Below are 10,888 nucleotides of genomic sequence, written 5' to 3' on the forward strand. Positions count from 1 at the left end.
AGCCTGTTACAGTCACCAGTCGTCGTAAAGTGGTGACCAATGTAATAATAATAATAATAATAATAATAATAATAATAATAATAATTTGTTAGATTTGTATGCCGCCCCTCTCCGCATTGATTTTATTACCCTTGTTGTGATGTCCATTCCCCTGCAGCATCACAAAAACATGGAAGTCCAGAGGTGGGGTTTCCCATGGAGGGGAGCCTCAGGGGAATCCCAGAAGCTCTCACTGCCAACCCACATTCTGTAAAGGACCTTGGAATACTAATATCGAATGACCTAAGTGCTAAAGCCCACTGCAACAATATCGCCAAAAAAGCCTCTAGATTTGTTAACCTGATCCTACGCAGCTTCTGCTCAGGCAATCTCACTCTACTCACAAGAGCCTACAAAACTTTTGCCAGACCCATCCTAGACTACTGCTCATCTGTCTGGAACCCATACCACATCTCAGACATCAACACCCGTGAAAATTTCCAAAGATATTTCACCAGAAGAGCCCTTCACTCCTCCACTCGAAACAGAATATCCTACGAAAATAGACTAACAATCCTGGGCCTAGAAAGCCTAGAACTACAGCGCCTAAAACACGATCTGAGTATTGCCCACAAGATCATATGCTGCAATGTCTTACCAGCCAATGACTACTTCAGCTTCAACCGCAATAACACAAGAGCACGCAACAGATTCAAACTTAATACGAACCGTGCCAAACTTGACTGTAAAAAATATGATTTCAACAATCCAGTTATCGAAGCGTGGAACTCATTGCCGGACTCAATTGTGTCAACCCCTAATCCCCAACACTTCTCCCTTAGACTCTCCACGATTGACTTCTCCAGGTTCCTAAGAGGCCAGTAAGGGGCATACAGAAGTGCACTGGTGTGCCTTTCATCCCCTGTCCAATTGTCTTTCCTTTCTTTCACCTATCTTTTATTTATTTATTTGTTTGTTTGTTTGTTTGTTTGTTTATTGGATTTGTATGCCGCCCCTCTCCGCAGACACGGGGCGGCATATATTCTCTTCCTTTCATATATCCTCCCCTCTAAGTTCACCTTCACCCTCTTTTATATTATCGCATGTCTATTTTCTTCCTATGTGTTTATGTATTGGACAAATGAATGAATTAATAAATAAATAAATAAATAAATAAATAAATAAGAGCAGAAACAGGCGCTTCGGCTGGCAAAAGGGGTGAGTTTTGGGCTTGCAAGCATTAATCGCTTTTCCATTGATTCCTATGGGAAACATTGTTTAGTCTTACAAACTTTTCACCTTACAAACCTCGTCTCAGAACCAATTAAGTTCGTAAGACGAGGTATCACTGTATATCCATCCTAAGATAAAATACAGGAAATAGCATCAGGGCAGACTAGATGGACCATGAGGTCTTTTTCTGCTGTCAATCTTCTGTGTTTCTATGTTTCTATCAGGGTTTTGATTTTGGAACGGTTAAGATAGTTTGAAAGAATTTTTTTAAAAAAATTAAAATCATGTACACAACCTTCCTTGTTAAACTGCTGGCCCAAAACGCAGCTTTGTGTGTTGTATTTCAAAAAGACTGTAACACCTGTTCGGCCATAAGCCAAAGATTCATCTCCAAGAAAGGTCATTTCATGAGAAAATGACCCCCTCGACAAGCGCTCCGTTCACAAATGCCCTCTTGAGGCCTCTTCCCACAACCACAGAGAGGCTTTCGAACCCGCTCAAGTGGGGACAACCAGGGTGAGGTTGACCGGAGGATGCCGCCTTCTACACCGGATTGCAAAAGCAGGAAAACAAAAGAATCCATCGAATCGCGTCAACTTATCCCCCCACTCTCGAATTCCTCCTCTTCTCTTCAGAAGAGAAGGAAACCACACAATGCCCTGGGCGGGATTACGCAACCTTTTGTGCTTATCCTAACTTGGTGTGTGATTCTCACAGCGGTTTTGGATGTAAAAAAAATGTCGTGTGAGCTGAGAGAAGAATAGAATGGAATGGAATGGAACGGAACAACAGAATAGAATGGAATAGAATAGAATAAGTAGAGTACAGTGGAGTGGAGTGGAGTACAGTGGAGTGGAATGGAATGGAATGGAATGGAACAGAACGGAACAACAGAATAGAATGGAATAATATAGAATGAGTAGAGTGGAGTAGAGTAGAGTAGAGTAGGGAGTGGAGTAGAGTGGAGTAGAGTAGAGTAGAGTACAGTAGGGAGTGGATGGAGTGGAATAGAGTAGAGTAGAGTAGAGTAGAGTAGAGTAGGGAGTGGAGTGGAGTGGAGTAGGGAGTGGAGTAGAGTAGAGTAGAGTAGGAAGTGGAATGGAGTGGAGTAGAGTAGGGAGTGGAGTGGAGTAGAGTAGAGTAGAGTAGGGAGTGGAATGGAGTGGAGTAGAGTAGGGAGTGGAGTGGAGTGGAGTGGAGTAGAGTAGGGAGTAGAGTAGAGTACAGTAGAGTAGAGAGTGGAGTGGAGTAGAGTAGGGAGTGGAGTAGAGTAGAGTAGGGAGTGGAATGGAGTGGAGTAGAGTAGGGAATGGAGTGGAGTGGAGTAGAGTAGAGTAGGGAGTGGAGTGGAGTGGAGTGGACAATAACAGGGTTGGAAGGGACCTTGGAGGTCTTCTAGTCCAACCCCCTGCTTAGGCAGGAAACCGTACACCAGACAAATGGTTAGCCAATCTCTTTAAAATCTCCAGTGTTGGGGCATTCACAACTTCTGGAGGCAAGTACTTCCTCTGATTAATTGTCTCTTTTTTTCACTGATGTGGTAACTTCGAATGGTCACTAAATGAACTGTTTATAAGCTGTGTTGCACACGTGAGAAATGAAACCCATATTGTCTCCAACAGTGAAACTTTTCATGAGCATAACTTTCCCACATATTAAGTTGGGCCTCCCAGTCACAATAATATTTTATAAGATTTTTTTAAATAAAAATTTTAACAAAAATATTTTAATAAAAAAATTAATGAAAATATTTTAAATATTTTTTTTAAATAAAAATGCTTTTTACAATTTTCTGGTCTGGAAACCCCCCCGGACTCCTGGTTTTTGCTTTCTTTCCCATCCACTGTCACCAGGGGGCAGCACTTGGCTGTTTTGTCTGTACAGTAAAGGTAATGGTTCCCGTCACACAGGGGTGGGTTCAGGGGCAGATTCCCATTACCACTGCTACCGGTGCGCTGCATGCATACCTCCGCTTCTCCTGCACATGTGCACGTGAGTCCCAGTATCTTTTTGCTACTGCGCATGCGCAGGAAGCAAAATCTTGCAAGGGGACACGTGTGCGAAATTCCGGCATTTTTTTTTACTTCCGCGCATCTGGTACGGATAAGGACGCCACACCGGTAGCTTCTCTGCACATGCAAAGAAGTAAAAATTTGCTGAAATATCTTGCGCGCAACCCCTTGTGAGATTTGGCTTCCTGCGCATGCGCAGAAGCAAAAACACGCCGGGACGCACACGCATGCACACAGGAGAATTGAAGCTGCACACACAGCGCAACTTTCGCTACTGGTGCAGCATCCTTATCTGTACTGATAGCCACCAGCTACTGGGTGGGTTCCTCCCTGTTCATATCAGACCGCATGAACCGTTAGTGACCCACTGGTGACGCAACAATGGCGTCACGGATACAGTTTGGGCAGTGCTGGTTCGTGGGTGCCGCCATCTTTTTTCTGGAATTTTTACTGAATTTCTGTCTGCTCTGACGGCTTTTCCTCTTCTGCTGATTGAACCCTACTGACCTTTATTTCTTTGCATGAAGAACAGAACAGAGCAGAACAAAACAACAGAATAGAACAGAACACAGAACAGAATAGAACAGAATAGAACAGAATAGAACAGAATAGAACAGAATAGAACAGAACAACAGAATAGAATACTGTAGAATAGAACAGAACAACAGAATAGAACAGAACAGAATAGAACAGAACAGAACAACAGAATAGAACAGAACAACAGAATATGATAATAATAATAATAATAATAATAATAATAATAATAATAATAATAATAATAATTTATTAGATTTGTATGCCGTCCCTCTCCCAAGACTTGGGGCGGTTCACAACAATAATAAAAACAATGTTACAGTGGAACAAATCTAATACTGTGGAATAGAACAGAACAACAGAGTAGAACAGAACAGAATAGAACAGGACAACAGAATAGAACAGAACAGAACAACAGAATAGAACAGAACAGAACAACAGAATAGAATAGAATAGAATAGTCAACATTCTGACGCTTAGCAATTGTTTCACATTTATGACGGTTGCAGTGTCCCAGGGTCACGTGACCCACTTTTGAGACCTTCTGACAAGCAATTGGGAAACCAGATTCACTTAACAACCGTGTCACTAACAACTGCAACGATTCACTTAACAGCCACAGCAAGAAAGGCCGGGAAATGGGGCAAAACTCACTTAGCAATTGTCTCGCTTAGCAACAGGGATCAAATTGTGGTCGTAAGTGGAGGACTTACGAAAAACATCCTGCAGGTCTGTGGTTAAACCTGCAACTAGGTAAAATGGGGCGTCACAGGGCACCCATTTTTTCCACCAGGGTACCCCAGGAGGGCTCCCTCGAGAAGGAAAGATGGAAACTAAACAAGGAAAGAAGCAACCTAAAACTAAGGAGGAATTTCCTGACAGCTAGAACAATTCACCAGTGGAACAGCTGGCCTCAAGCAGTAGCGAAAATTTTGAGCGGTTCGGAGAGCCAGCAAATACCACCTCTGATTGGCCCCACCCCAATATTGGGTTCCTACCGGAACGGGGGGAGATGCCGCACCAGTAGAAAAAATGGAATTGCGCACGCATTGGGTGACCGGCAGACGTGTGCGCACATGCGAGTGAGATTTGGGTTCTTTGCATGCACAGGAAGCAAAATCTCACGAGATAACACCCATGTGCTGTGAGCCGCCCCGATTCTATGGAGAGGGGCAGCATACAAATCTAAATAATAATAATAATAATAATAATAATAATAATAATAATAATAATAATAATAGTCACAGTCACAATCACAATAACAACAACAACAATAATAATAATAGTCATAGTCACAGTCACAGTCACAATAACAACAACAACAATAATAGTCATAGTCACAGTCACAATCACAATCACAACAACAACAACAACAACAACAACAATAATAATAATAATAATAATAATAATAATAATAATAATAATAATGTGTGAAAGATTTAAGTGATTTTCGGTGATTTTTTGCTTTGACACACTAGCGCGACCATTACCCACATCACTGCGCCTGGGTGTCCCATCATCGCTTCGCCTGGGTTTCCCAAGGTCTTTCTCACCTGCCATTACACTCCTTGCCAGTAGGGGGGCACGTACCGTGATGGGGAAATAATCCCTCATGTATCGCCAGAGGGTGCAATTCCGAACGCAGCAGAGTCTCCGCCCACCTCTGCTGGGGGTGTCCCAGTCGAAAGCCCACCACAGAGCGTAGAGGGTGCTGATCAGCCAAAAGCGGGTGAAGAAGAGGAGGATGAAGACGGCAATGCAGCACTGAGCTGGAGGAGGGAAAGGAGGTTAGCGGGTCCCCCAAAACCAAGGGCATCTCATCTTCATCCTCATCATCACTACAACAGAGTTGGAAGGGACCTTGGAGGTCTTCTAGTCCAACCCCCTGCTTAGGCAGGAAACCCTACACTACTTCAGACAGATGGTTATCCAACATCTGCTTAAAAACGTCCAGTATTGGAGCATCCACAAGTTCTGGAGGCAAGGAGTTCCACAGATTAATTGTTTTAAGTAACTGTCAGGAAATTTCTCCTTGGTTCTAAGTTGCTTCTCTCCTTGTTTAGTTTCCACCCATTGCTTCTTGTTCTACCCTCAGGTGTTTGGAGAACAGCTTGACTCCCTCTTCTTTGTGGCAACCCCTGAGATATTGGAAGGCTGCTATCTTGTCTCCCCTGGTCCTTCTTTTCATTAAACTAGCTATTTATTTGTTTGTTTGTTTGTTTGTTTGTTTGTTTGTTTACAAATACAGTGTTCCCTCGATTTTCGCGGGGGATGCGTTTCGAGACCGCCCGCGAAAGTCGAATTTCCGCGAAGTAGAGATGCGGAAGTAAATACGCTATTTTTGGCTATGAACAGGATCACAATCCTTCCCTTAACACTTTCAACCCCTAAATTACAATTTCTCATTCCCTTAGCAACCATTTAGATTATTACTCACCATGTTTATTTATTAAAGTTTATTAAAATAAATATTTATTAAAGGCGGACGAAAGTTTGGCAATGACGTATGACGTCATCGAGCGGGAAAAACCGTGGTATAGGGGGGAAAACAGCAAAGTATTTTTTAATTAATATTTTTGAAAAACTGTGGTATAGCCGTTTCATGAAGTTCGAACCCGTGAAAATCGAGGGACCACTGTAACTACAAAACTACAGGTAGTCCTTGAAACAGGACCAGAATTATACCCTCCCTCCCTTCCTTCTTTTCTCCCTCCCTCTTTCTCCTTCTTTCTTTTCTTTCTGTCTTTCCTTCCTTCTTTCTTTCGTTCTTTCTTTCTATCTTTCTTTCTTTCTCTTTGTCTCTCTCCTTCCTTCTTTTCTTTTCTTTCTGTCTTTCCTTCCTTCCTTCCTTCCTTTTTTCTTTCATTCTTTCTTTCTTTCTATCTTTCTTTCTCTTTGTCTCTCTCCTTCCTTCTTTTCTTTCACTCTTTCCTTCCTTCCTTCCTTCGTTCTTTCTTTCGTTCTTTCTTTCTTTCTATCTTTCTTTCTCTTTGTCTCTCTCCTTCCTTCCTTCTTTTCTTTTCTTTCTGTCTTTCCTTCCTTCCTTCCTTCCTTCTTTCTTTCTTTCTTTCTTTCTATCTATCTTTCTTTCTCTTTGTCTCTCACCTTCCTTCTTTTCTTTTCTTTCTGTCCTTCCTTCCTTCCTTCTTTCTTTCATTCTTTCTTTCTTTCTATTTTTCTTTCTCTTTGTCTCTCTCCTTCCTTCTTTTCTTTTTCCGAGATCACGGGACACAGCGACCATCATAAATATGAACCAATTGCCAAATCCTGATCCCGTCACCATGGGGATGCTGCAGGGGTCATTAAGTGGGAAGAACGGCGATAAGGTCATTGTTTTCAGTTCTGTTGTAACTGTGGTCACTAAATGAATTGCTGTACGTCGAGGACTACCTATCCGGCAAGAAAGGTAGATCCCTTCCCGATGAGCTTCCAAAAGAGATCCCTGTCCATCTCAGAGTCTTCTGCAAAATGCACACCATCAATTTTAATAATAATAATAATAATAATAATAATAATAATAATAACGACGATGGTAATGATGATGATGATGATGATAATAATAATAATAATAATAATAATAATAATAATAATAATAATAATAATAATGCATTTAACCATCTTTGTTTTAAAAAAAACAACCACCTGCAAATACACTAATTTTGCTTAGGACTAATCTGGGCTACTTTTGGGGGTGGGTTAATAATAACGATAACAGCAGAGTTGGAAGGGACCTTGGAGGTCTTCTAGTCCAACCCCTTGCTTAGGCAGGAAACCTTACACCACTTCAGACAAATGATTATCCAATATCTTCTTATAAACTTGCAGTGTTGTGGCATTCACAACTTCTGGAGGCAAGCTGTTCCACTGGTCTAACTGTCAGGAAATTTCTCCTTAGTTCTAAATTGCTTCTCTCCTTGTTTAGTTTCCACCCATTGCTTCTTGTTCTGCCTTCAGGTGCTTTGGAGAATAGCTTGACTCCTTCTTCTTTGTGGCATCCCCTGAGATATTGGAAGACTGCTATCATGTCTCCCCTGGTCCTTCTTTCCATTATAAGTTTAATACGCAGTTCCTGTAATCCTTGTTCGTATCTTTTAGCCCCCAGTCCCCTGATGCATCAATGCATCAGAATCTAGTGGAGATTTTCTGGCAAACCCTTTAAAGGCAGCTCGTTCCATCCTCCACCTTCACCCCATCCCACCACCCCAAACCTCCAGATTCTTAAAAATGTCCCTTGTATTAAAAATAATCTCTTTTTTGGTTGGTTTACCCAGGCCCAAGAAACTGAAGACCCATTGAAGCACCGATGCCGTTTGGAGCCGCCTCTGCAGCGGGATGGAGCGAGGAGCGAATTCAACTTTCATCCTGGCAGCTGCCGAACCCGTCCCCCGCCAGTCTTTCGGGCCCGAAGGAACCGATCTGGCACCGCAGCTGTCGGTTGAGTGAGGAAGGGTCAAAGTCTGGGGCCTCTGCCCGTCTGGGAGGAGCACACAGCCCGCCGGGTACAATCAGGGTGCAATTAATGTGGAAATCTTAAAGGATACCCAGCCCCTTTTGGCACTCTGGACTGGGTCAAGTGTGCAAAGGCTTGGTGTGTAAAGTCTGGCTTCTCTGCCGATGGAGGAGCCGTCTCCACCATCTCAGCCAAAAGCAACAGAAACGTCCAAGAGAAAATTATTTATTTGTTAAAACATGCAACATAAACAAAAGCAAAGTAAGCAGAGGTAAATTTGGACAATAGGACCGGGATAGTAGTGCCCTGTGTAATATTTTGCATGTCTATGCGACGTTTCGGTGAAATCACATTCACCATCATCAGGCTGAAGTTTTAAGCTTCGTGTTGCTGTAAATATGGAATATATATATATTTGTACTTTGGATGTTCAGTATGTATGTATGTATGTATGTATGTATCTGATATATGTAATTGATATATTTTAAGGTATCTGTGCATTGATATACAGTATAAATGGAATTGTGGGGGGGATTTAAAAATTGCAAAGAAGAAGGAGGAGGAGGAAGAGGAGGAGGAGGAGGAGGAGAAAAAGAAGAGGAAGAAGAAGAAGAGGAAGAAGGACAAGAAGGAGAAGAGGAAGAGGAAGAAGGAGAAGAAGGAGAAGAGGAGGAGGAGGAGAAGAAGAAGGAGGAGGAGGAGGAGAAGGAGGAGAAGGAGGAGAAGGAGGAGAAGGAGGAGAAGGAGGAGAAGGAGAAGAAGGAGGAGAAGGAGGAGAAGGAGAAGAAGAAGAAGGAGGAGAAGGAGAAGAAGAAGGAGAAGGAGAAGAAGGAGAAGGAGAAGAAGGAGGAGAAGGAGGAGAAGAAGAAGAAGGAGAAGGAGGAGGAGGAGGAGAAAGAGAAGGAGAAGAAGGAAAAGAAGAAGAAGAAGGAGAAGAAGAAGGAAAAGAAGGAGGAGGAGAAGGAGAAGGAGAAGAAGAAGAAGAAGAAGAAGAAGAAGAAGAAGAAGAAGAAGAAGAAGAAGAAGAAGAAATCCAATGCAAGAAATATAAATCCTTGCATCTTTCTCTACCCAGTCAGAGCTGAAGAAGCCTCTTGGATGGGAAACATAGAAACATAGAAACATAGAAGTCTGACGGCAGAAAAAGACCTCATGGTCCATCTAGTCTGCCCTTATACTATTTCCTGTATTTTATCTTACAATGGATCTATGTTTATCCCAGGCATGTTTAAATTCAGTTACTGTGGAAGAAGAAGAAGAGGAGGATGAGGAGGAGGAGAAGAAGAAGGAGAAGAAGGAGGAGAAGAAGGAGGAGAAGAAGGAGGAGAAGGAGGAGAAAAAGGAGAAGAAGGGCAAGAAGGAGAAGAAGGAGAAGAAGAAGGAGAAGAAGAAGAAGAAGAAGAAGAAGAAGAAGAAGAAGAAGAAGAAGAAGAAGAAGAAGAAATCCAATGCAAGAAATATAAATCCTTGCATCTTTCGTCACCCAGTCAAAGCTGAAGAAGCCTCTTGGATGAGAAGTGAAACGTCTTCAAAGAAGAAAAGAAAGTCCAGTTGCCTTTTGGAAAAAGCATCTTGCGGACGATGCTCAAAGGACAGAAGCAACATTAGAATTCAGGAGAAAATTTCCAAACGGCGAGAAAAAAAATCAACCTCGCCTTCTCCATTCACCATCTGTGGGACAGCTTCCCACTACGAGGACATCATCAGATGTGGAGATTTGGGGGGGGGGGGGGTTTCCCTCCTGGGTTCTGGGTATGTTTTCTTATCGCAGTAAATGAGGTTGAATGTGTATAATTTTAGAAGAGCTGTGCGTGCGTGTGTGAGTATACATACACATACAGTTTATATAGTAGATAATGTATATTTTTGTGTGCCTGTGTGTAATATGTATGTACACATATGGCATATATACATAGAATGAAAGAGTAACCTGGAATTAAGGAAGAATTTCCTGACAGTTGAGAATAATTAACCAGTGGAACAGCTTGCCTCCAGAAATTGTGAAGTTTTTAAGAAGACGCTAGATAAACATATGTCTGAAGTAGTGTAGGGTTTCTTGCCTAAGCAGGAGGTTGGACGAGAAGACCTCTGAGTCTTTGGAGAGGGGCGGCATACAAATCTAATAAATAATAATAATAATAATAATAATAATAATAATAATAATAATAATGGTCGGAAATGAGCAAGCAAAACTACTGTGGGACTTCCGACTTCCGACTGACCGAATTCTGAAGCATAACACACCAGACATTGTGATCGTGGAGAAAAAGAAAGTAGGGATCATCGACATCGCAATCCCAGGAGACAGCAGAATTGAGGAGAAGCAGCTAGAGAAATTAGTGAAATATGAAGATCTAAAAATCGAGCTGCAACGACTGTGGCATACGCGAGTGAAAGTGGTCATAGTTGTACTTGGCACGCTGGGCGCAGGGCCAAAGAATCTCAGCGGACATTTGAAAACCATCGGAATTGACAAAATCTCCATCTGTCAATTGCAAAAGGCCGCTTTACTGAGATCGGCAAACATAATTCGCCGCTACATCGTGCAGTCCTAGGTGCTTGGGAAGCGCCCGGCTGGTGATGAAATACGAAATCCAGCATAGTGATCTTGTTTGATGTGTTGTACTGACATAATAAATAATAATAATAATAATAATAATAATAATAATAATTATTATTA

At 42.1% G+C, this 10,888-nt stretch overlaps 1 protein-coding gene across 1 annotated transcript in view; it reads right to left on the minus strand.

The window, feature by feature from the left end:
* The window catches only part of LOC139166244 (2-acylglycerol O-acyltransferase 2-A-like), a 19,362-nt gene extending 11,243 nt beyond the window's left edge, over positions 1–8,119 (minus strand). Inside the window, 2 exon segments of the mRNA XM_070749552.1 lie at positions 5,349–5,527; positions 8,026–8,119. Coding sequence (XP_070605653.1) covers positions 5,349–5,527; positions 8,026–8,119 — 273 coding nt within the window.
* Between the last annotated feature and the right edge of the window lie 2,769 nt (positions 8,120–10,888).

Source organism: Erythrolamprus reginae, chromosome 4 (genome assembly GCF_031021105.1).
Source record: "Erythrolamprus reginae isolate rEryReg1 chromosome 4, rEryReg1.hap1, whole genome shotgun sequence".
NCBI lineage: Eukaryota > Metazoa > Chordata > Lepidosauria > Squamata > Dipsadidae > Erythrolamprus > Erythrolamprus reginae.